The 23092-nt window shown below is 38.6% G+C and overlaps 1 protein-coding gene across 1 annotated transcript; it reads left to right on the forward strand.

The window, feature by feature from the left end:
• The first annotated feature begins 39 nt into the window (after window positions 1–39).
• On the forward strand, window positions 40–16055 carry LOC136714452 (volume-regulated anion channel subunit LRRC8C). Its single transcript, XM_066691963.1, has 3 exons — window positions 40–392; window positions 4984–5126; window positions 9792–16055. Exons 2-3 carry the CDS (start codon window positions 4989–4991, stop codon window positions 12057–12059), a joined length of 2406 nt encoding a protein of 801 aa, XP_066548060.1. The 5' UTR covers window positions 40–392; window positions 4984–4988; the 3' UTR covers window positions 12060–16055.
• Window positions 16056–23092: the final 7037 nt, after the last annotated feature.

Below are 23092 nucleotides of genomic sequence, written 5' to 3' on the forward strand. Positions count from 1 at the left end.
CACATACACGTTTATTCTATATTGTCTTGCTGGCACAAAAGAAGAGGATGCGTCTGTAAAATCGATGCCTTATCCCAGCCCAGCAGTGGAGAGTTACATTGAGGTTTTGAATGAGAAAAATCCCAGACGCCCAACTTACTGCTCCTCTCCTTTTCGTCCTCTCTTCAGCAAGGGGGTTTCACTACAATCTACCCTTTCAGGACTTGCCGGAGTCCCCGCCCTGCCCGGCGTCAGTGTGTGCCGTCTTTGTGCTTCCCTAGCATGCGTTATTATTGAGCTCTGCACATAACGGAGAGCCGAGCGACCATACTGCGGCGCAAGGACATGAGGCCACCCCTCGCAAGTTTCCTATCTGTAACCCAACCCAGAGGCTGGTGAGGATCGACACACGGGTAAGGCAGAGCAAATCGGTCCTATTTTTAGCTTTAAAGCGCTAATTCTGCATAGGGTATTGCATTGAGCTGCTCGGTTTCTTTGTGTGCATGTGTGTGTGTGCTGCCTGGTGATGCGCTGATGGAGACCCGGCAAGCTGTACATTGGAGGAGAAAGGCTGTAAACTTGGCAGAGGGAAAGAGTTGCATTGGATTTGATCGTGGGGACGCGATGGGGGACAATGTCTTAGTTGTACAACACCACGGGGATGGTGTTTTAGGAAGTGGTAGTTGCGTTATTTCAAAACACTAAGGTTAACACTGTAATGAGAAAAACACGTGTGTGTGTGTGTGTGTGGTGGGGGGCGCACCTTAAATCGCACTGTATCTGTTTCTTTTGTCGTGTTGTAAGTAAAGTTTACACTCGACACATTCAGGCAGCGTACAATTGAGATCAAAAGGCTCACTTGCTGCCAAAACAAATCCGCATAGAGATCAGAAAATAATTACATTACTGTCCTCAGTGCCATCACATTTAAATAGCAGTTGATTAAGTCATAATAGTCCACGTTTTTTATGTATTTTTAACTACTACTACAACAACAACAACTAGGCCTACTTATATTACTACTACTATTACTACTACTAATGATGATGATGATGATAAAAATAAGTTTGCAGTGTAAGGTCTGTGTGTCACTGAAGCTGTAGTGTGTGTAGGTTAACCACAGTATAATCAACAAACAAAAAAAAGAGTTGAGCCATTTGTTGGGGGTGGGTATGAGACGGATCAAGAGGTATTTTTAGACTGTATATGCCACTGATTGTATCTTAATCAACAGAGTGGGATTACAGTAAAATGGTAAAGGGCTGGATTGTGTCAGAGTGGAGGACTGTTTTAAAGCGGTGTATATTGCAGAGTTCAGGAGTTAAAGCAGAGCAAATAGCATTGCTGTGGAGGTAAGCTGCAACAAGCAGTAAGACTGGATTTCTAAAGGCAAATCATACTCCTGGTATTTAATTGGATGAAAGTTAATTAAGATAACATTCCTTCACACTTCAGCTGATGGGCTTAGACCTGCGAGATCTATCCTGTCTGTTCTGTAGACACTTTACTGGCTGTTGTTGAGATAGATTGGTACTATTACTCTCCGGAGTGAAATACAATATTTGGAAGTAACAGAAATCACACATTATTGCACTATCATAAGAGAACATTTTAAACATAGAAAATGGAGAGGCAACATGCTTTACAATATGTGCATCATGCAGTAGCTGAGGGCTAGGATGCGAACCAGGCCTATCTTGCTTTTGTTTTTTGTTTTTAAAACATCAACATTTCAAATTAAAACATTACAACATTTCCTCCCAGGAAGGCAGATACAGTATCTGAAAAAGAGTTTCCTGGTTGTTAAATGAAAGGTCACACAAGGGGAGAATAGTTTTAGACATTGTTAAAAAAATGCAGGGATGTTTTATGTTGTCACAACAATATGCAAACCTTCAAGACTGTACATTAATATAACCCTTTATTTCTTTCAATATTACACCTACACAAGAAGCTGTCTTTTTTAACATGAAATATAAAGTGACTCCATATGAGTGACGTGATCTTCAGTTTGTGAGTCATGTATGTGTGTTGAATATCATACAGAGCTGATGGACATTATATTAATGTATCTGTCATGTATTAGCTGTGTCCGGTTTCCTTAGTCTTGAGTTATACTCAGTGAGGTAATTCCAGGAATGATTCCTCCAGAGAAAATGTGATTATCCTCTTTCTATACAGCAGGCTGAGCCACAAGCCTTAATGTCTTTGAAACCCTGCATCATATTTAATGTTAAGTCATGACCCTGCAAAAACCAGTGAAACCAAGGGCAGTTCCCTCTTTTCTGCAAACTTACTGAGGGACTGAGAGGCGAAAAGGCACAGGGAGTACATTTTGAAGTAGAGAGAAAACAACTGGATGCCTAATTTTGGATCCAGAATAAATATTTATCCAAGTCGGCTAATTAAGAGTATTACTGGAAACGTGCATCACTGCATTAGAACTCTGTTTGACCCTTAATCGTCCTCAGCCCAACCCGATCTAGTACATAACGGTATTATTAATATTATATTTTAGACCAGTAATGAAAACTTGTTTACAATTGTTGCCTTAATGATGTTTGCTGATATCAGATGCACTACTCACTACAAGTATTATCTGAGGTTTTTTGAAAGAGCCACCGGTGGTTCACAGACACCAAAGAAGAAATAATAATACTGATAAATAAGTATAATTTCCTTGACATCCATGCACTGTTACAAAAGTTTTTTTTTTTAATCACCCTTATATGTACTGATATAGTTCTTTGTTGTCCTGTAAATATGCAAATTCAAAATCATAAGGCAAAAGCAATTATTTTGTCAACAGGCCACCAACAATGTCAACAGGCCACAATAAATATGTCACAAGGTGAGCTTTAAGTGAGTTAACTGTTTGTCTGTGAATCTTTTGATTTAAAGTAAGAAAATAAGTTGATATGTGCCTATATTTCTCAGATTAATAGTATGTATTAAGTCAATCACTCAATCAATCGATCGATTTTTATATGGTAAAGCGCCCATCGCAAGTTGGAACACAGTGCTTGATAGATTACAACAACATAGGAGTGATTTATGCATAATGTAAAAGTAAACCATTATGCACAGAGGAGGGAGAAACAAAAGCTCCTCTTGGATGACAGACTATTACATGGGAAAACAGAGGCTTGAGGCCTAGGCCTATTGGTTGCCTCCCCTCCAGACAATGTTACAGAAGCAGGCAGCGTGAAAATCAGAAAGGCCTTGTATAGTGTTGTGGTCTCCCCACTGGCATGGCCGATCTGCCCAGTGGGGGGTGTCTTGTCTGCCCTCTGGGTGGGGGAGGTGCCTTGTCTGTGGCATACAGTGAAGTGAAGAAACCAGACTATACTGGTAAATAGAACCAGTACAAAAAGAATAGACTGTGATCTGTGTTAAAACCCACTGAAAAGATAGCCTTACTAAGCAATCTGCAAATGTCATCAGTGACCTGATTGTGTCGCACAGAATTACTGCCATGCGCCCTTGACTTCTTACAGTAGACAGTTGCTCGCTATCTGTAGCCCTAAAGTGTGGATGTTTACACTTGATACTTGGAATGGAAAAAAAAAGCTTTCAGTGCAGTGTTTCTTTTAATGCTTATGAAATATTTCAGGGTTCTCCAAGCGGAAATCTTTTGTTGGCCACGCTGGGGGACATTCTTCTACACTCAGCCCATTAACACAAACAAAAGTATTGCGTGACTGTGAAGGGGTATTTCAAATTGGTTTTTTTGGGGGGGGGGGCGGCACAGCACAGGCCTGGCACAATCCACAATATGAGGATAAAGTGTGGGGAGAGTATAAACCGCCTTTTAGATTCGATGAATATACAGAATTATGTTCCATTTATATATGCATGAATTTATGTATAAAATATATTGTAAATGGGTTACTAACATAAGTTGCTGTTTCTAGTTGATGAGCAGAATCTTCTTTTTAAGCTCTCCCTCAATGTCCCTTTTAAAGGTAATGTTACCTGCTTCACCATGCAACTCACTGTGCTGATTATGCCAAAGGTGATTTATGTATAGCACATCTCATTGGGGATTTTATGGTGGCAACAGCATATTCTGGTCAGTTGCACAATTCCTGATAGAAGTGTGTTTTCCAGAAGCTGCCACCATTTTATAACTCCCCAAATGAATCATTAGAGGCAGAAGAGATGTGACATAGATGTGATAAACTGGTGTGTATGGTATTTATTTAGCTTTTGATCTGCTTGATTAATCAATCCACGCCTTGTGATTAAATGTAGGATAAGTACCTGACATCAGTCTAGGCTTAAATTAGCAAAAATAACTATGTGATTTGGGGGAGACATTGGAAGCAGTTCAGTCTTTTGGGGTGGGCCGAGGATATTGTTAATTTGAGAGAGAGCCTAGTTGGGCTTAACTAAAAAAATTATCTTCCACAGCAAAAGTATGCCAGGAAATTGTTCAGCTGGTACTTATCATTTCATCTTGGTTCAACTCTGAGAGACCCAGTTCTGCTGGGTTTGTTTTTCATGCCTCTTTTTAAAAATGTAAAAACAAACAAAAAAAAGCATATCTCCATCTGCACTTATTGAAAATATTTTTCGATGTGCTTGCAGCTACAGGTGCTTGTTGTTCTAGATTGGAACACGATACTCAGAGCTTAACCTCACATGTTCAATTGAGCACTGTATAGCCTATGTATAAGTTACATGTATGATACATATGATATGAAAGCCACTTTCTTTACTATTGGGATGATTTCTCCACATAAAACAAATAGCCAAAAAAAGAATGCAGTTTATTAATATTAAATTAATCTTCCAAAGAAAGAATGATTACAGTGTTGATTACAGTGTTGTATTTGGCATGAGTTCAGCTTCACCTTCAAAACATCCACTGTGCTATATTAACATTGCACATAATTATTAGAACATGATGGACATTGCAGACGAGAACAAGTCATTTGGTGTGCCCTGCTTAGCTGTTTGTTGTTTTTTTGAGATGCTCACATCGACATGGTGTTTCCACAGGAGCCATGATTCCCATGACAGAGTTCCGGCAGTTCTCGGAGCAGCAGCCTGCCTTCCGGGTCCTGAAGCCGTGGTGGGACGTCTTCACAGACTACCTCTCGGTGGTCATGCTCATGATCGGGGTGTTTGGTTGCACCTTGCAGGTCAGTGGCATCTCCAGCGTGGGGCGTCGGATTTCATTCCAAAAGCTGCCTTGCAATAATAACCATAGAATTGTCTTTTCCTCAGTTTTTTGTTTTTGTTCATTCATTTGTGTTGGCTGCATTATTTCATGTTGGAGGCGGGGGAATGAAGGCATAAGACAAGTTGTGTTGGGTTTTCAGATTTAGCCTGTGAGTAAATGTACAACCCCCAAGGTGGACACAGCTAGCTTCTGATGACACCTTCTCAAGGAAGTTGCATTATCCGATCATTTATAATGTATGCTAGTTGTCGGACATGTTAAATAAATCCCTGCCTGCTGATGAAGTACTCTTTAAGGAGAAGTCAGTTTATTAACAATAGAAAAAAATTAAAAATGCATATAACAGATTATGAGCATGTATATATGTACTGGAGATTAGTTCTAAAAAGAGACATATTTATTGTGTATGAAAACACTGCTTTTAAAAGCTGTTTACCAAGTTCAGATAATGTTTTTAATCAACTTTAAAGCAACTAGAGATTGCTGGTTAAAAGGACCATTAAGGCAGTTCAGAAGAATTCAAAGTATTAGATAATTTCTTACAGAAAATGGAGCATCACAGACTTGACCTTGTCCAAACAGCAATAAAGGAGCTTATATATTATCGTGAGATGTATTCATAATTTGCTCATTATGCTTTGTTAAATAAGAGAGGTAATAGCGTTGGGCCTCAAGTGTTAATATAGTAAAATAGCATAACCTCATCATTCATCAGAAATTCAACATGCCCGAGGAATCTGAGAAACAACAACAACAACAGCACCGAGATGTGTTGGGGATATAAAGCCAGTGGGGATTAAACTGGAGCTACAGGGATTGTTTTTCACAGTTGTGAGATACACTGAACAGAGTGACATCGCTTATAGTATGATGTATATCAGTGATTTGTAAATCATGCAGGAAGGACAAGTAAAATACCCAAGTAACTAAGCATAGTGTGTTCAGACTGTGGGCAGGTGCTGTAGAGCCCATAAATAAACAGTGCTGTGTTGATGAAAGAGCCAGTATAGTTTGCTGGGAGTTTGCAAACGGAAGGGGAAGGAATGTTAGCACTCCTCCTTGAAGTCTTAAAACTCCCTCATTAACTCTCCCAGACTCTCAAGATGAGGCCCAGTTCTGTTTGTCGACTAGCCGAAGGCATTCAGTTTGTCTGCTTCTGATTTCGTTACACATTTGTCTGATTTTTTTTTGGTAGACAATATTGAAATGCCTAAAAATTGAAAGCCTCTAAACATCGAGCATCTGACTACCTCAATGTTCTCCACATGCAAAAACACAAATAATTGACACAAATCATTTCCGTTTCCCTTGCATAGCACTAAATTTATAGTGATGAGAGAGAAATTGTTCCCAGGAAATAAATTAATCCAGGAGGTTTCAATATAAGCATTTACAAAACACTGACAGGAACTGTCCACTTTGCTGCTGCTGTTGTTCTTAAATACATAATTTAAGATAAGAATCTTGGAAAAAACATATAAACTAAAATTGTCAGCATGTATTCTTTATGTATTTGTAGATTGTTCTTGGCTTGTTTTTTTAGAAACTGTTCATAGCCAAAAACATATTTTGTATTCACTGTTTTACTGTTTTGTTGTTTTCCTATAATCCTGTTACTGCTGATTCACTGTTTATTGTTTGAAATCAACACGCAATGCCCCCTAATGCCTATGGCAATCATGGCTTTTGGCTTTTTTAAAAGGCTGCTGTTCATCTTGCATAGAAAATCATGAATAATTAAATATGCTCTATAGATGAGATGAATGATAGTCTAATGCACCGTCCTCAAATGGAAACCAGCTGCTGTAGAAATGATGATCTTGTAAATAGATTTCTTGGCAACAATGCAAACACTTTTAATAGCATAGTTATTTGGATTAGGGCGAAGTAAACAGCAGCCTGTAACATATTCAACCAACACATTTAGAATCAAGATTATTTTAATGATGGTCACAGACGTGAAGGAAAGTTTGCACAGTTACAAATTTTTCCTGCTAGTTTTGTTCAATTCACACATTATTTCAGATTTTTTGTAGCTGCTATATTTAAAATAATCATATTCATGCCTATTAGTTTCCAATTATGCCAAGAACTATCATTTTATGTATTTGTATGTGAATTATGAATGAACATTTGGAAAGCAAGAAATTAGCAATTATTTCAGTTTCCTGCTTGATATTACCTTTGTATACTAAAATAATCACAGAAAATGATATTTCCCTGCATTCTTCAAATTATAATCTTGTACATAACCGTGTATTCTAAAAAGTCAAGTGTTATAGTGCATAAGTAGCCCCAAGTGTAAATTAATTAATGCATGTTGCATTGAAAAGATGGGAGGAGGAGTTTTCAGTTTGGATGAAATGTGGTACAAATAGAGAGAGAAAATGTAGGAACTAATAGACAGGTTTAGATTTATGTGAAAAAGTTGTATTTGAGTGAATATGGCTCCCTCTGGAGTACATACCAGGTTTGCCTATTTTTCTCCTTTCCCCACATGACTCATTTCACTCGCTGAGATAACCTCCATTACTGTCAGCTTTAGTGCCTGTTAGAAACATTAGATTCCTTGTTCACTTGAATTTCAATTAAAAAATGCCACTGTACACAACTTTTTATTTGTGTCTTACTCCCTAGGAGGAATACAGTGAAGGTCTTGAAATGTATCCAACCTAAAATAAATTCCTGAATTGCAATAATGGACAAATCAGCAATACAATCTCATAGTTGGAATTTAATCATCTAGCTTCTTCAATACAATTTGAATTATTGTTTTGGTGTCCTTCATCATGGCTGAATATACAGTGAGGGAAAAAAGTATTTGATCCCCTGTTGATTTTGTACGTTTGCCCACTGACAAAGAAATGATCAGTCTATAATTTTAATGGTAGGTGTATTTTAACAGTGAGAGACCGAATAACAACAAAATCCAGAAAAACGCATTTCAAAAAAGTTATTAATTGATTTGCATGTTAATGAGGGAAATAAGTATTTGATCCCCTATAAATCAGCAAGATTTCTGGCTCCCAGGTGTCTTTTATACAGGTAACGAGCTGAGATTAGGAGCACTCTCTTAAAGGGAGTGCTCCTAATCTCAGCTCGTTACCTGTATAAAAGACACCTGTCCACAGAAGCAATCAATCAATCAGATTCCAAACTCTCCACCATGGCCAAGACCAAAGAGCTGTCCAAGGATGTCAGGGACAAGATTGTAGACCTACACAAGGCTGGAATGGGCTACAAGACCATCGCCAAGCAGCTTGGTGAGAAGGTGACAACAGTTGGTGCGATTATTCGCAAATGGAAGAAACACAAAATAACTGTCAGTCTCCCTCGGTCTGGGGCTCCATGCAAGATCTCACCTCGTGGAGTTTCGATGATCATGAGAACGGTGAGGAATGAACATCTGAATGATTCAGAGGAGAACTGGGTGAAAGTGTTGTGGTCAGATGAGACCAAAATCGAGCTCTTTGGCATCAACTCAACTCGCCGTGTTTGGAGGAGGAGGAATGACCCCAAGAACACCATCCCCACCGTCAAACATGGAGGTGGAAACATTATGCTTTGGGGGTGTTTTTCTGCTAAGGGGACAGGACAACTGCACCGCATCAAAGAGACGATGGACAGGGCCATGTACCGTCAAATCTTGGGTGAGAACCTCCTTCCCTCAGCCAGGGCATTGAAAATGGGTCATGGATGGTATTCCATCATGACAATGACCCAAAACACACGGCCAAGGCAACAAAGGAGTGGCTCAAGAAGAAGCACATTAAGGTCCTGGAGTGGCCTAGCCAGTCTCCAGACCTTAATCCCATAGAAAATCTGTGGAGGGAGCTGAAGGTTCGAGTTGCCAAACGTCAGCCTCGCAACCTTAATGACTTGGAGAGGATCTGCAAAGAGGAGTGGGACAAAATCCCTCCTGAGATGTGTTTAAACCTGGTGGCCAACTAAATCGAAGGGGTCAAATACTTATTTCTCTCATTAACATGCCAATTAATTTATAACTTTTTTGAAATGCGTTTTTCTGGATTTTTTTGTTGTTATTCTGTCTCTCACTGTTAAAATACACCTACCATTAAAATTATAGACTGATCATTAAATACTTTTTTCCCCTCACTGTATTCTTTAAATAAATTGTTCTCAAAGACAAAATAACCTTTCTTCCATGGCTGTCTTTTAGCTGAAATGTTAGATGTTTAGGAACCCACATTTTCTTTGGGTTTGTTATAAAAATAAAAGTATAAAAGTGACATAATACTCTTATTACATAATGCATGTTAACAGAAACAGTCATAATTGCTGCCTATATTGCTGTTTGGAGAATGAGGGATTTTAATTTCAATAGATTTATTACTTGGTTTCCTGTTTATGGAACAATAATTCTGGTTCAGTATTTTTCTCAGTGTAAACACTGTGATTTCCTCTGTTTAGTATTTGTAAAGTGATATTTCAATAACAAAATACTTCAGTCCTTTCACTGAAATTACACAGTACATACCTCGTCATGAAAATACACATGCTCGTTTTTTTTTTTAAAGGTCTTTATCAGATTATCAGACATTGATAGAGTACACTATCACTATTAGTAATCGATTTCTAATAGTTGTTCTTTCTCAAATTTCAGGTAATGCAAGACAAAATCATCTGCCTTCCCAAGAGCATATCCGCGCCAAACCAAACTGTCTTCAACACAAGTGATGAACTGCGGCCTGAACTTCCTTTAGCAGCTCCCAGTCCTGCTTCCTCCGTGCAAATTGTCCATGAAATGAAAGGCTTGAAAACCAATCTGGACCTGCAGCAGTACAGCTTTATAAATCAAATGTGCTACGAGCGAGCACTGCACTGGTACGCCAAGTATTTTCCCTACTTGGTCCTCATACACACTCTTATCTTTATGATGTGCAGCAACTTTTGGTTCAAGTTCCCAGGGTCTAGCTCAAAAATAGAGCATTTCATTTCCATCTTGGGGAAATGTTTTGATTCTCCATGGACGACCAGGGCTCTCTCAGAGGTGTCGGGGGAAAATCCGGAGGAGAAAGACAACAAAAAGAACAGTCTCAACAAGCCCATTCTCTCCACAACGCCTATAGAGGGCAACCTGGTGAAGACACAGTCCCTCAAGTCCATCCCGGAAAAGCTAGTTGTTGACAAGCCAGCTGCTGGAGCGTTAGACAAAAAGGAAGGAGAGCAAGCCAAGGCTTTGTTTGAAAAGGTCAAAAAATTCCGCTTGCATGTGGAGGAGGGGGATTTGTTGTACATTATGTATGTTCGTCAGACAGTGCTGAAAGTGTTGAAGTTTCTCATCATCATCGCCTACAACAGCGCTTTGGTGTCTAAAGTGCAGTTCACAGTTACATGCAATGTGGACATACAGGACATGACTGGCTATAAACACTTCTCCTGCAATCACACCATGGCCCACTTGTTCTCCAAACTCTCCTTCTGCTATCTGTGTTTTGTCAGTGTTTACGGACTTACGTGCCTGTACACTTTGTACTGGTTGTTCTACCGCTCCCTCAAGGAGTACTCCTTTGAGTACGTGCGTCAGGAAACCGGGATTGACGACATTCCGGACGTGAAGAACGACTTCGCCTTCATGCTTCACATGATTGACCAGTACGACCCTCTGTATTCTAAGCGATTTGCGGTATTCCTCTCCGAAGTCAGCGAGAACAAACTGAAACAGCTGAACTTAAACAATGAGTGGACAGCTGAGAAACTACGCCAGAGGCTGCAGACCAACGCCAACAATAGACTGGAACTGCAGCTGTTCATGCTGTCCGGCCTTCCAGATACTATTTTCGAAGTGACCGAATTGCAGTCACTGAAATTGGAGATCATAAACAATGTTACAATCCCAGCCTCTATCGCCCAGCTGGAGGATCTGCAAGAGCTCTCGTTGTACCAGTGCTCACTGAAAATCCACACCGCGGCCACTTCCTTTTTGAAAGAGAACCTAAAGGTCTTGAGAGTGAAGTTTGATGATGGACGAGAGCTGCCTAGTTGGTTATACGGCCTACGCAATTTAGAAGAACTTCACCTAATTGGGTCCTTAAGTCCCGACATGTCCAAGAACATAACCCTGGAGTCACTGCGAGAACTCAAGGCCCTCAAAATGCTATATCTGAAGAGCAACTTCACCAAAATCCCTCAGTCTATCGTGGACGTGTCCAGTCATTTGCAGAAGCTCTACATTCACAATGACGGCACCAAATTGGTGATGTTGAACAACCTAAAGAAAATGGTCAACCTGGTCGACCTGGAGCTGGTGCACTGTGACCTGGAGAGGATCCCCCATGCCGTCTTCAGCCTGGTCAACCTGCAGGAGCTGGACCTGAGAGAGAACAACCTGAAGTCCATCGAGGAGATCCTCAGCTTCCAGCACCTCCGCAAGCTCACCTGCCTGAAGCTGTGGCACAACGGCATCCCGTATATCCCCGAGCACATCAAAAAGCTCTCCAGCCTCGAAAGACTCTATTTCAGCCACAACAAGATCGAGGTGCTCCCTTCCCACCTCTTCCTCTGTAACAAGCTCCGATATCTGGAGCTGTCCTATAATGACATTCGCTTCATCCCCCCTGAGGTGGGGGTGCTGCAGAGCCTTCAGTATTTTTCTGTAACTTGCAACAAAATTGAAAGTTTGCCAGACGAGCTTTTCTTTTGCAAGAAGCTGAAGACGTTGAAGCTGGGAAAGAACACTCTGTCCCTGCTGTCTCCAAAGATTTCTTACCTGACTTCACTTACTCATTTAGAGCTCAAAGGCAACCACTTCGAGTGTCTGCCGGCCGAGCTGGGCGCTTGTCGGGGTCTGAAGCGCGGCGGCCTGATCGTGGAGGATGTCTTGTTTGAAACCCTGCCTTTGGAAGTCAGGGAGCAAATAAAGGCCGAGTAATCCACCTCATCTCTGCCAAAAATGTCTCAATCTGACAATCCAGACTGTTACAAAGTGACATTTCTAATTAGTTTATTATCAAACTATTACAATGTTAAATGTGTATATAAAAAAATAAGTGTTTTGTTTCAATGTGTATCGCCAAAAAAAACATTGTAAGTTAGAATTATACATATGTGTGTGTGTATGTGCAAATATGTGCGCTCACATACATTTTTCCAGTCGTATTTTGTATCTGCTAGATACGAGTATTGTATCACCAACCAAGATCTACTTACAACATGCTTGCAAGTTGAAAACTGGTGCTGAAGGGTTGTGTTTTTAAGTGAATATGTGGTGTGTTATACAGTTTAAGACATTTGGGATTTGAGAGTTTTGAGAGTGCTTTAAGTTTGCTTTACATTATTTCAGAGCTATTTAAACAAAGGTTTCTGTTTTATAAATATACTTATTAAAGATTGAATGGCTATCTTGAAAATCAGTTAATGCTTAAACCAATCAGTTTTGTAACATTTGAAAAATATAGTGTTTAAAGATGCAATTTAGAAAGATGTTCAGTTGCAGTTCTAAACCTAACTGGTATAAAATCTGATACAGACAATGGCATGTTAGTATAAACAAATTAATCTTAACATAGAAAAACTGTTATGAAACTGCAAAATAGGTATTTGTAGGACTGGAGATAGTGTCCAATTGCTCTACTGCATTGTTTCCAGCTGCAACCAAAGATAACTCTCAATATGGAACATAGCCATTGCATCCATTTACACACTGTGATACAGTATCTCGCCCTGATATCTAAAAATACACCTTATGTAATGATAATACAACTGAATTCAGTTCAAACAGACCGAAATGTGTTTTTGAATGTCACATCGGTTTTCAGATGTGTAAACGCACACTCCAGCTGTCAAGTGATCGACCAGTCCATCAGCCGTGTTGCCTCCTTTGGGTTTAAAGCGATTTTATGTAGTCTTGGTCCCTTTGAAACAAGTGCAATTAGTACCTGCTGGTCTCAGTTACAGTGGGAAGGCGTACATACAGCAGATCTGTGAATGGGATTGCCTCTGCTCGTAAGTGTTCTTATTCTCTTAGCCTCTTAACGAACCTCCTGTCTGAGTGCCTGGAGTGGAGGCAGTGGGGATATATCGGTGTGCCATCACTCCCTCATTCTCTTAGGGATTTGTGTTCACATGCGGTGCCTTTCAGTTTGTTCAGTTGTCTGACGGAACAAACCATTAGATTTTCCCTTGAAATATTTTATTTCCCTTTATTATTATTTTAAGCACGGTGATACAATACCCCTGTCAAAGCCATGACAAAATACAAGGAACTTTGTAGAAACTGCACTGCGTACCTCTACTAGCAACTAGTCAGTATCTGCTCACATAAAATACCTGTTTCATAAAAAATAAATAGGCAATTGAACTTTTTAACATTTTCACTCCTTCTGAGTGCCTGTAACAATATTTATGACACCTAATATTATCTGTTGTGTTTATCATATATATATATTAACACTACTGCAGAGTACGGCACTGTAAGAAATGCTATCACTACCTGAATGAGTCCGAGTGCTGCTGTAGTGTCGGTGATGTGGGATGTGAATGTCTTATTTATAGGACACTCCTGTACCCAAACACTGTTGAGACAAAGTTTCAGTAATGCATTGTATTGCAAGTGACAGGAACACACTTTGTTCAATGGAGGACAGGACATAAAGCTAGTTTTTTACTGTGTTCCCACCTCAGGTCTGTCACTTGCAAAACAGTGTGTTACTGAAAGTTTGTCTCAACAGCGTGCTTGGGTGCAGGCGGGAACACTCTCTAGATGCGATTCACAGAGTGCTACTCTATAGCCAGGAGGCCAAAACTGCCTTCTCAAGCATATCACACCTTCTGCAGCTCTAGATCGTGTTTTGTTCTTTTTGTTATATAGGCTTGGTCATGAATGAATACTGACACCATCTATATAAACCTAAGGGTTTGCAGCTAATATGGTTTTCAATATTTATGTCATTTTATCATATTTTATGTATAATGTAAACCAGCATAGTTGCTTCTGTAATGGTTGACTATACACTGTGTGTGTGTGTGTGTAAATATATGTATACACACACACTCCCTGGCCATTTTCTGAGGACCTATTTTCTGCATTCGGTTGGGAATTTCAATACACTACAGAGTTCAATTTGCTTGACTGTTGTGTGTGGCATGTTATCCATGCTCTGAACCTGTGGAAGTAACAAATGTTCTTCCAGAGACACGTACAGGCACTCCCTGGGTTACATAACACATTCGACTTTACGTAAAATATTTTCATAGGCCTCTATTATGAAAATTTCAGAGTTACGTTTTTTTTCTTTACGTCTGATACGTAAAGAGCCAGTAGTTCAAGTAATGAGTCTCCAACTTATGCAAAAACTGACTTGCGTACATAGAGCGGAACGGAACCTTTACGTACACCGGGGAACTCCTGTATAAAGCATTTGTGCTTATTTTAGCAATGACAAAATGAGTCTGTGATAGATGGAAAAGACAACATTTATAAGTTAACTGAAACGACAGAAACATTCAATTCAGCATACAGAGTCAGGTATGATAGAGTGAAACTGTCCTGAAGTCACAATGGGCACAGGTTCTGTGTAAGTGGCCAGGTAATGCATATTTAAAACAATGTTTGTGTTGGGAGTTGAAACAGACTATGCCTGGTTATGTACACTGTTTGTGTTTGTATCCTTGCTATCCTTTTACACAGACAAAGGCATCTTTTCCAGGTAAACTGACAAGACTGTGATGGGAAGGAGCCCATATGAACTGTTATTCCTTTTATTTTCCATAAAATTGATAAGTCATATTGGTAACTATTTTAGAAAGCCAACTGTTCATCTATTTCTTTTTGCTATGGTTAACTCAAATATTTAAAATAAGTGTGAGAAAAATTGTTGTTAACATTGTACCATTCATTGCTTCTTAAACTACATTATTTTATGTCTTCAGGAAAACGCCATCGGTTGCGTATACTGAAAGAGACCATTTTTGTAACACTCAGGCAGGGGGCAAAATGGTTAAAGACTCTACATTACATCCAAAAAAGGAAACTGAAAAATGAACAATGTTAGACAGTGTTAGTTTTTGTTGTCAACATAAAATAACCAAACAGCTGGTGTCAGCCAACAATCAGGTGAAATTGCCTAACAAGGAAATGTGGGATCTGTGGGGTTTTGTGCAGAACAAATTAGGTATTTGTATTTTATATGTGGCTCTTGCACATTCCACATTGTCTGCTTTAATTTGCCAAGACTAATTACTATTGTTAAAAGCTTAATGAGGATGTATGTGTATTTGTGTTCTGGGGAGCCATCTCTGCGTAACTCAACAATTCATTGTTTGCCACATTCAGAAGCATTTAAGATCCTCCTTCGATTCCCCGGCACACCCCGTCTTCAGTCATAATGACTAAGTCTTTCTCACCACTTTTGATGAACCAGGTAGTTACCATGACAAACGGGCAGACAGGAAACACAGCTGGTATCGTTTCACCGCCACAGCAAAATGACAGTTTATCTGCTGAATACCAAATCTCCACACCAATAAACTCACTTTCTGGCACTTTATATTATTATTCGAAGCTGCAATTTATAGGGTATTAGCCTGTTCAATCTTTTCCAGTATTTTTTTTTGGCAATTGCACTAAAGATCGGATTGAAATGGCAGCGAACTAATGGGCAGAATTCACACTTTGAATGCTAAAGCCATTACTGCAGAGATTATTGCTGATTCACCTCAAAATTTGCACAATAGAACTTGTGTTTCACCAAGTAGAGTGTTTGGGCTCCTATTGAGTTTGTAATATGTGATATGTTGCTCTGCCAAATAAAATTGAAAGGAAGGTATTTTGGATTTTTTTACAGGGAGATACCAAATATGTATTATTTCTATGGTCAATTTATCTGTTCAGACATTGACATATTATAAAATGTTTTCATGATTATCATTCCAGTTCTACCAATGTCTGTTTTTGTTCTGAACAATAAAGATGGTTAAATATAGAATCCTGTAGGTGACATGGTTTGAATGCTCTCTAAATTAAATGCTGGACAGCAGGAGTCTCCTAACACCCACAGGGTCTTGGCTTGAACCCATTCACAGAGCTGCGTGCTCTGAAATGGACTTGGCAAGGACAGGAGCTTGTCTGTGGCACAGTGAAAGTTTTCTGTGTCATTAGTTTTGTGCTGTTTTATGTTTAAAACCTATAAAACATTCATGATGTTGCTCATCTCACAGACCAGCTGATTTTCATATTTTCAGCTACAGCAATAATAAGGATTAAATTCTGATTTGTGAATAACAAAGATATAACATGAAGGGAATACAACATCCGTAGCGTCAAAGACATGACGGTCAATAAACGGCACTGCAACGTGTTTTAGGTCTGTTACACAACTCGTAAAAACAGACATTGTAGAACATTCTCCCCTCTGTCAGTGATCTAGCTAGAAGTATGTTGTCATCATCATAAGATGGCAGTCACTGATGCAATATAACCAAGTTTTTATTTCCTTAATGTTTCTGATTTCTTGTGACATGTGCTGCTCCTATTGGAGTTAATTGGTTATTGGTGTTAAATTATTTTATTCTGAAAATATTTTGTTCTTTTGCAGAGGAGTACATGCCTGTTTAGGGCAGTGTGTCCAAATGATCCCAGGTGGCCCTGAATTATTCATCAGGGTTGAATATCCACAGGGAACAATACATCAGAGTCTGTGCAGCCGGGGGCTGGAGAAACTGACACGGGCAACAGCCTGGTTAATGCAGTGTATTGTCATTACTAGAAAGGCTATCGTGGAGACCGGTATGGAAGCATCTTCTGATTGGATGGTCACTGGATCTGGTTGGTCCATGTGGTCAATCACTCCCTGTGTTGACTAAGAGAAGGTGACATTTGAAGAGTGTCCAGCAGTAAGGTCAACAAGAAGCAAGAATTAACTCGCAGTCCAGCTGTTTGTGATTATAAATGTTTTCCTGCCCCCACTTTTCAACCAGCCAGCCTATCCGCTCATGGTGTGTGGTCTAGATCTTGTATCGGGATGGTAGGGCCCTCATTCTGGGCAGACTCCTCTGTAGAAAGAACAAAAGACCATATCAAAATTATTAGCAATCACTAAAAGCCTGCCAATAACCATAATGGCTCAGTACAAGATTAACATATGTTTGAAACACTTTTAATTTCACTATAGATCTTTTTTTTTTTTTTGTACACCGATCCTGGGCTTTTAGCATTTGTTAAACTCACACTTAAACTTGGCAAACATCAACATGTGAGCAGTCTGTGCAAAGCAGGAATATTACAGCCTCCTAAAAAGAAAAATCACCTGGATGTGATTTGCAGTTAATGCACAGTGCATGTGTGTGCGCTGTTTGTCAAAGGGGACTGGGTGATTATGTTCAACATTAGTGGTTAACCATTTTCTGTGGTATTTTGCACAGTGGTGGAGAGTTCTTTGATATATCAAACAAAATTAGTTCAGTGTGGTGGAATAAATTGAAGCATTGCAACCAAAATGTGGAGGCACTTGTGTATTCGCAGTCACTGTCATGAATTAAATTGTCATGTTACATGGAATGGTCATCTACAAATAAAAATAATATATAAACTATTCTATATGAGTACATTTCATAAAATAGGTGAGCAGATAGCTCTTGGATTGGAGTTTGTCCGTATTCGTGTGTGCAAAAAGTTGAACTCCATGTGTGAGTTTTATACTGTATACTAATGCAGCTGTGGAAGACATACTAAAATACATTATTTGGTGGAAGTGAGATATTTGCTTATGTAAGATTTTATTTAAACACATCCTCGGAATACAATTCAAAACAAATTATCCTTGAATACAGAAATGTAATGCTTATAATCATTAGAAACAGAATAATAGACACTGAGGTTGTGCTACTACTACTATTTAAAACTATATAGTATTATTCATAATAATCGTAATACATGTTTTATTATTATTGCTGTTGTTGCTTTTGGTTGTTTCCTGTTGAAAAACACAGTGAGAGTTGTTTGGTTTCTGTAATGTGTTCAGTTCATGTTCATGAAGGATGTTGTCTGGTCTTTTTGTATCATAATTCAAGTTCTTTCTTGTTTCTAATATCACTTGCAAAATTATCTTTGCAAGAAGAAATGTAATTCAAGGTCAGTCACCTGCTTTGTGTTTGTAGATAAATGTATAGCATTATATTATAAAACAAAGTTATTTATACCTACCAAGAATATTATGCAATGTATCACACTGATACATATATATAATAAACTTAAAATTTATATATAAACTTAAAATCAGGGACTCACATTGGTACCGAGTCTGTATGTAACAGGTGCAGATTGCTTAGCTTTAAGTCATGCGTTTGTTTTGTGTGGATGATTTTGTTTTCTAAATATATATGAAATAATCACAGAATATGCTTCAATGGTATACTGATTTATATGTCTTTATTGGCAAAACAATTAAAGAAAAACAAACATGAGAAAATGACCTTGGACCTTTCTTGAAGTTGCACCCTGGCTTTGTGTCCCTTTGTGATGACTTTTGACTTATTTACATGGACCATTCGTATTATATTTTACTATTTGTTAGAGATACTTACTGGAGCCTTTCTATACAACAAATGTTATGTTTTGCAATATGATAATAAAATAAATAACATCAGAAAACAGTGGTGTATATATTCTTCCCATTCAGATAGACAGCCTAGAACATTCTCCCATCTCTGTCAGTGATATTAAACTAGCTATAAATATGTCTACATAAGAGGCCGCAGTCATGCTTAGATAACAGGATGTTATAATAACTATTAATGAGTCTATGGAGACTCTTTTGAAGTTGAAGCACTTAGATGTTTTTTTCCCCTTTGTTTTTTATTTTTTTAAACAGTAGTCTTTGCAATTTCTGTCTAGGTGAGCCAGGCAGGGGCCACTTTAATTATCTCCTGAGTGCTTTCCAGTATTGTTTTGTTAATTAGGCTTTTAGGCTCTTTATTGTAAACTCAGCAGGACAAGAGAGTGTGTTTTTCTGTAGTTCATCAGGTTATGAGATGGTTTCTAGCTAAAATCAGAAACTGCTAAGGCACTGACATATCTTTAAGGATAATATTTTTAATATAAAATAAAAATGTAAAGTGTTATGTCAACTGCTGTTTTGAATATCAAGTTTGGCCACTCGGATTTGCAATGACAAGTTTGTCTCTGTTGGTGTTTCTTGGAAAGCCGATCAGCTTCCAGAGTTAGACCCGAGACTGAGAAACCTCTTTTGTGACCTCCGACTGGGGCCGGCAGAGATGTGAGAGAAAACTGAGGAAATGGGGTTTATATATACATGTTAGTGTAAACAAATAAATCGCCGAGGGAATCCTGTGGGATAATTCAATGACAATTAGGTTTGCTTTCTCCAGTTCTGATGTGAAACAGATGTCTTTTCTGCAAAACACAAGACCAAACTACCGTATCTGGGGTAGAAAAGAAAACGTATGCAAATATTTCTTTCAAGTCACAGCAGTGCTTGTTTTCAGAGTGTATAAACCAGAGTGGCGGCCCAGGGTTGCACTGTTGTTGTAGAAAAAAACTACAAAATGTCCGGGAATGAAGCCATTTGTATTTTGTGTTCATCACACGTGTAAGATGTCTATATTGCAAGTCACCTTTTCCTGTTAAATGCTACGAATATCTCTATTTCTGTGATTATTCATAAAGTGTTCTTGAAAATTTGAAATGTGTTTTTTGTTGTCACTGTTGTTAATTGATTTCATGGCATCAGGGACACAGCACTATATTTAGCAACCTTTTAGGCTGCACTGTTATTTTGGGTTTCTGGTGACAATGGACCACAAATTGATTGACTATAAAGGCTTTGGAAAGCTCAACTTTCACAAGCTGAACAGAAGGAGGTTTAAACCAGTTGTGGATGGGGTGCAGGGCAAATAATTGCCATAAAAAATTAATATTCTCCTCCAGATGTAACACACACACATTTATATCCTGAGAAACAAACCTTTGCCTTTATGGTTCACCTGTTAAATAGAGCATAGCCTCCCATTGTCTTTTGAATACAAATGTTCTCGAGTCTCTTCTGAAGCAGGTGAAATGTTACCTTTCGTCATACCTGGCTCACTTACAAGTTGTGAAACTCTTATTGTCTTTTTTTCCCCTCGTATGTTTTGTAGTAAACATCTCTCTCTCTTGCTTTCACTCCTCGGAATATTTCACTGCAAGTAAATAGGGCTGATTTTCTGGTCATTGTACAATTGTTGTAATCTGAATGCATGTAGCTCAGACACTTATATAGTAATGCAAATAAGTGCTTATTGCGATATATAGAGAGAGAGATCAAAAATACATTTAAAAAGACAGCATGCGCAACTACATTAGCCATAGTGTCTGTATCAGTGGGGCCTATACATTCACTATGAGAAGTAAAACATTAAAAACATTGAAATATTTCTGAGTTCTTATCAGTGTGTTACTAACTGAGAAATTCCTGCAGCTGAAAATCCCAGACTCAATCTTCCCTGGTTTTCTGGACTTTGGAATTGAATATAAATGCAATGAGGCTGATTCCCAGGTTCAGTGCACTGGCTGTTTCACAGATCACTGTCTGTCTGCTGGATTGTTACGGAGTTTCTCTGTCATATTAAAGAGCTCTGCCACTCGCAGATAGGAGAGTTAACTCCTGGCTTTCTCCTTGACATGAACAGCAGCCTAGTCAAACCATGATGTCTGGGGGAACAAAAGTTAAAGTAGGTTAAACAATTAGGGAAGTATTAGTGGTAAAATAAATTAAATATAATTTTAGCTCTTAACAGAAGGCTAGTTGCCAGTCAGGGCCGGCCCTAGCCTTTTGGGGGCCATAGGCGAGATTTGATTGTTATGCCCCCACCTTGCCGCAAAACATTTTTGTGGTGCCCATCTTTATGGCGGAGAGAAAATGTTTATGTAAAACTAAAAGACACACAAACATTTATATAGTGCACATCACAGTACATTTATTGCACTTTAATATACACTGTACATGTTGAAAACATTGATTTGTAATAAATACAAATGTAAATAGTGCACTGTGCACATTGCAAAACAAAATTTAATAATAAATATATATTTAAATGTTATAATTATAAATCAGTGACTGTAGGCTTATGGTACCAGAAGCACAAAAATAGACAGAAACTAGTGTCTCGTTAAGCACGGAAAATATTATGCACAGAGCAGTAAGAATGATATAAAGAATAATATGCTAATTAAGCACTATTTAAGTTTATCGCACCAATATCGGTATGATGACGTCTTCGTGATGTAATAAAGTTATGCGTAAGGATTTAGAATCTACATTAACTATTTTGAACTAAAACAAGTAAAGAACAGTTCATATGATCTTGGCTTTCAATACAAAGCGGACGTAATTAATACTACCAAGAGGACATACTACAGCTATGGCGTTTATTTTTAATTCAATTTGAATAAACAAGAACGACCAAAAAGGTAAGATGATATAATTACATTTCAGTTTTGTTTATTATTATTATTATTATTATTATTATTATTATTATTATTATTATTATTATTATTTGAGGAATTTGTTATGCATTTTAGAAATCACTCACTGTATTAAAAGTATATTGAAATGTCTACAGATGTTCGCTATACATCCATAACTTATTTGAACCAATTTGAAGATCTGAAATTTTAGATTAATTTGACTTGGACGGCAATCGAGTTTCAGATCATCAAACAACAAATCAAAGGGTAAACTGTGTTCTGTGAGTAACTGTGCAGTTAATAAAACAATACACATTCTGACATTAAACCCTGCTATTAAATATTAGAATGGAAGCTGTGTAATACAGACAGTGCAAGACAGGACATGGTCGATAAAGGCTGCTGCTGCTGCTATATTATTTGTATTCATTATTGTTAAATTAATATATGTTTTTTTTCATCATCATTCTTGTCATCAGCAGCAGCCTTTATTGATCCACTGGGGAATGAAGGCCTCCCAAGATGTTTCCTCTTGTTTTGATATTCTATGTCACGCCCACAAAGCTTCTTATTTAATCTTCCCATCTTTTATGTGGTCTTCTCCTAGTTCTATCATCTCTTGGAATCCATTCTCTATCTTATTTTGTCCTCCTTTGGTCTGTTCTTCTCTCACTGTGTCTGGCCAATTGCCATTTTAACACTTTTAATTTAAATTATGTATGTATACCATATTGTTATATTAAATAATCTGTTTGACAATGCACGAACAATACTGGATTCATTTTTCTTATCCCTTGAAGGTCTGAATCTGAATTCACCATGGGGTCAATTGCTGAACTCCCGAAACCTGGTTCCGATATCTGCATTGACCTAACCAGGGCCAATCTGAACTGCCATTGTATTCTGGTGGAACTATGGGGCAACTTTCATTCCCAGAGCAAGGAAAATTACCAGCAGCCCAAGAACAGACAACACAGAAGGACTTCCTGAGGCTGAAGATCTGTGCCTGGTGAAAATTCAGAATACATCGCACAGAGCCAGAGTCATCTCTAGGAAAGGCCAGGAGTACAAAATGTTCCTTCTTGATCAAGGGAGAGTGGTTACCACGCTGCACAGTGAAGCAGCCTGGGGCCGGAGTGACATGGCTGAATTGTGTGTGCTACCAGGTGAAGCACGTGGATTCTGGATAGACTGAATGTGTTCCTGTCGACGACATCAGACAGCTGGCTAGCGAATACATCTCAATACTTTGTGCAACCTACGTGTGTTCCCAGCTTGCTTTAACCGAGCAGGATGGATGGTCAGCCTCTCAGATTGATGACCTTAAGTCCTTAGTGGGCACCAGGCTGGGGATGTCAAATTTGAGTCTCAAAACCCTTGTGTGGTCTTAATGCCCCCCTCCAAAATGTTTTTCTTACGGCCAAAGCAACTGTTGTGCTCTTGGACTGAGTGTAATAAATGTAATTCCATAGGTTGTCCGCCAATTAAATGCTGCGCTCTGC

This window comes from Amia ocellicauda, chromosome 19 (genome assembly GCF_036373705.1).
Source record: "Amia ocellicauda isolate fAmiCal2 chromosome 19, fAmiCal2.hap1, whole genome shotgun sequence".
Classification (NCBI taxonomy): Eukaryota; Metazoa; Chordata; class Actinopteri; order Amiiformes; family Amiidae; genus Amia; species Amia ocellicauda.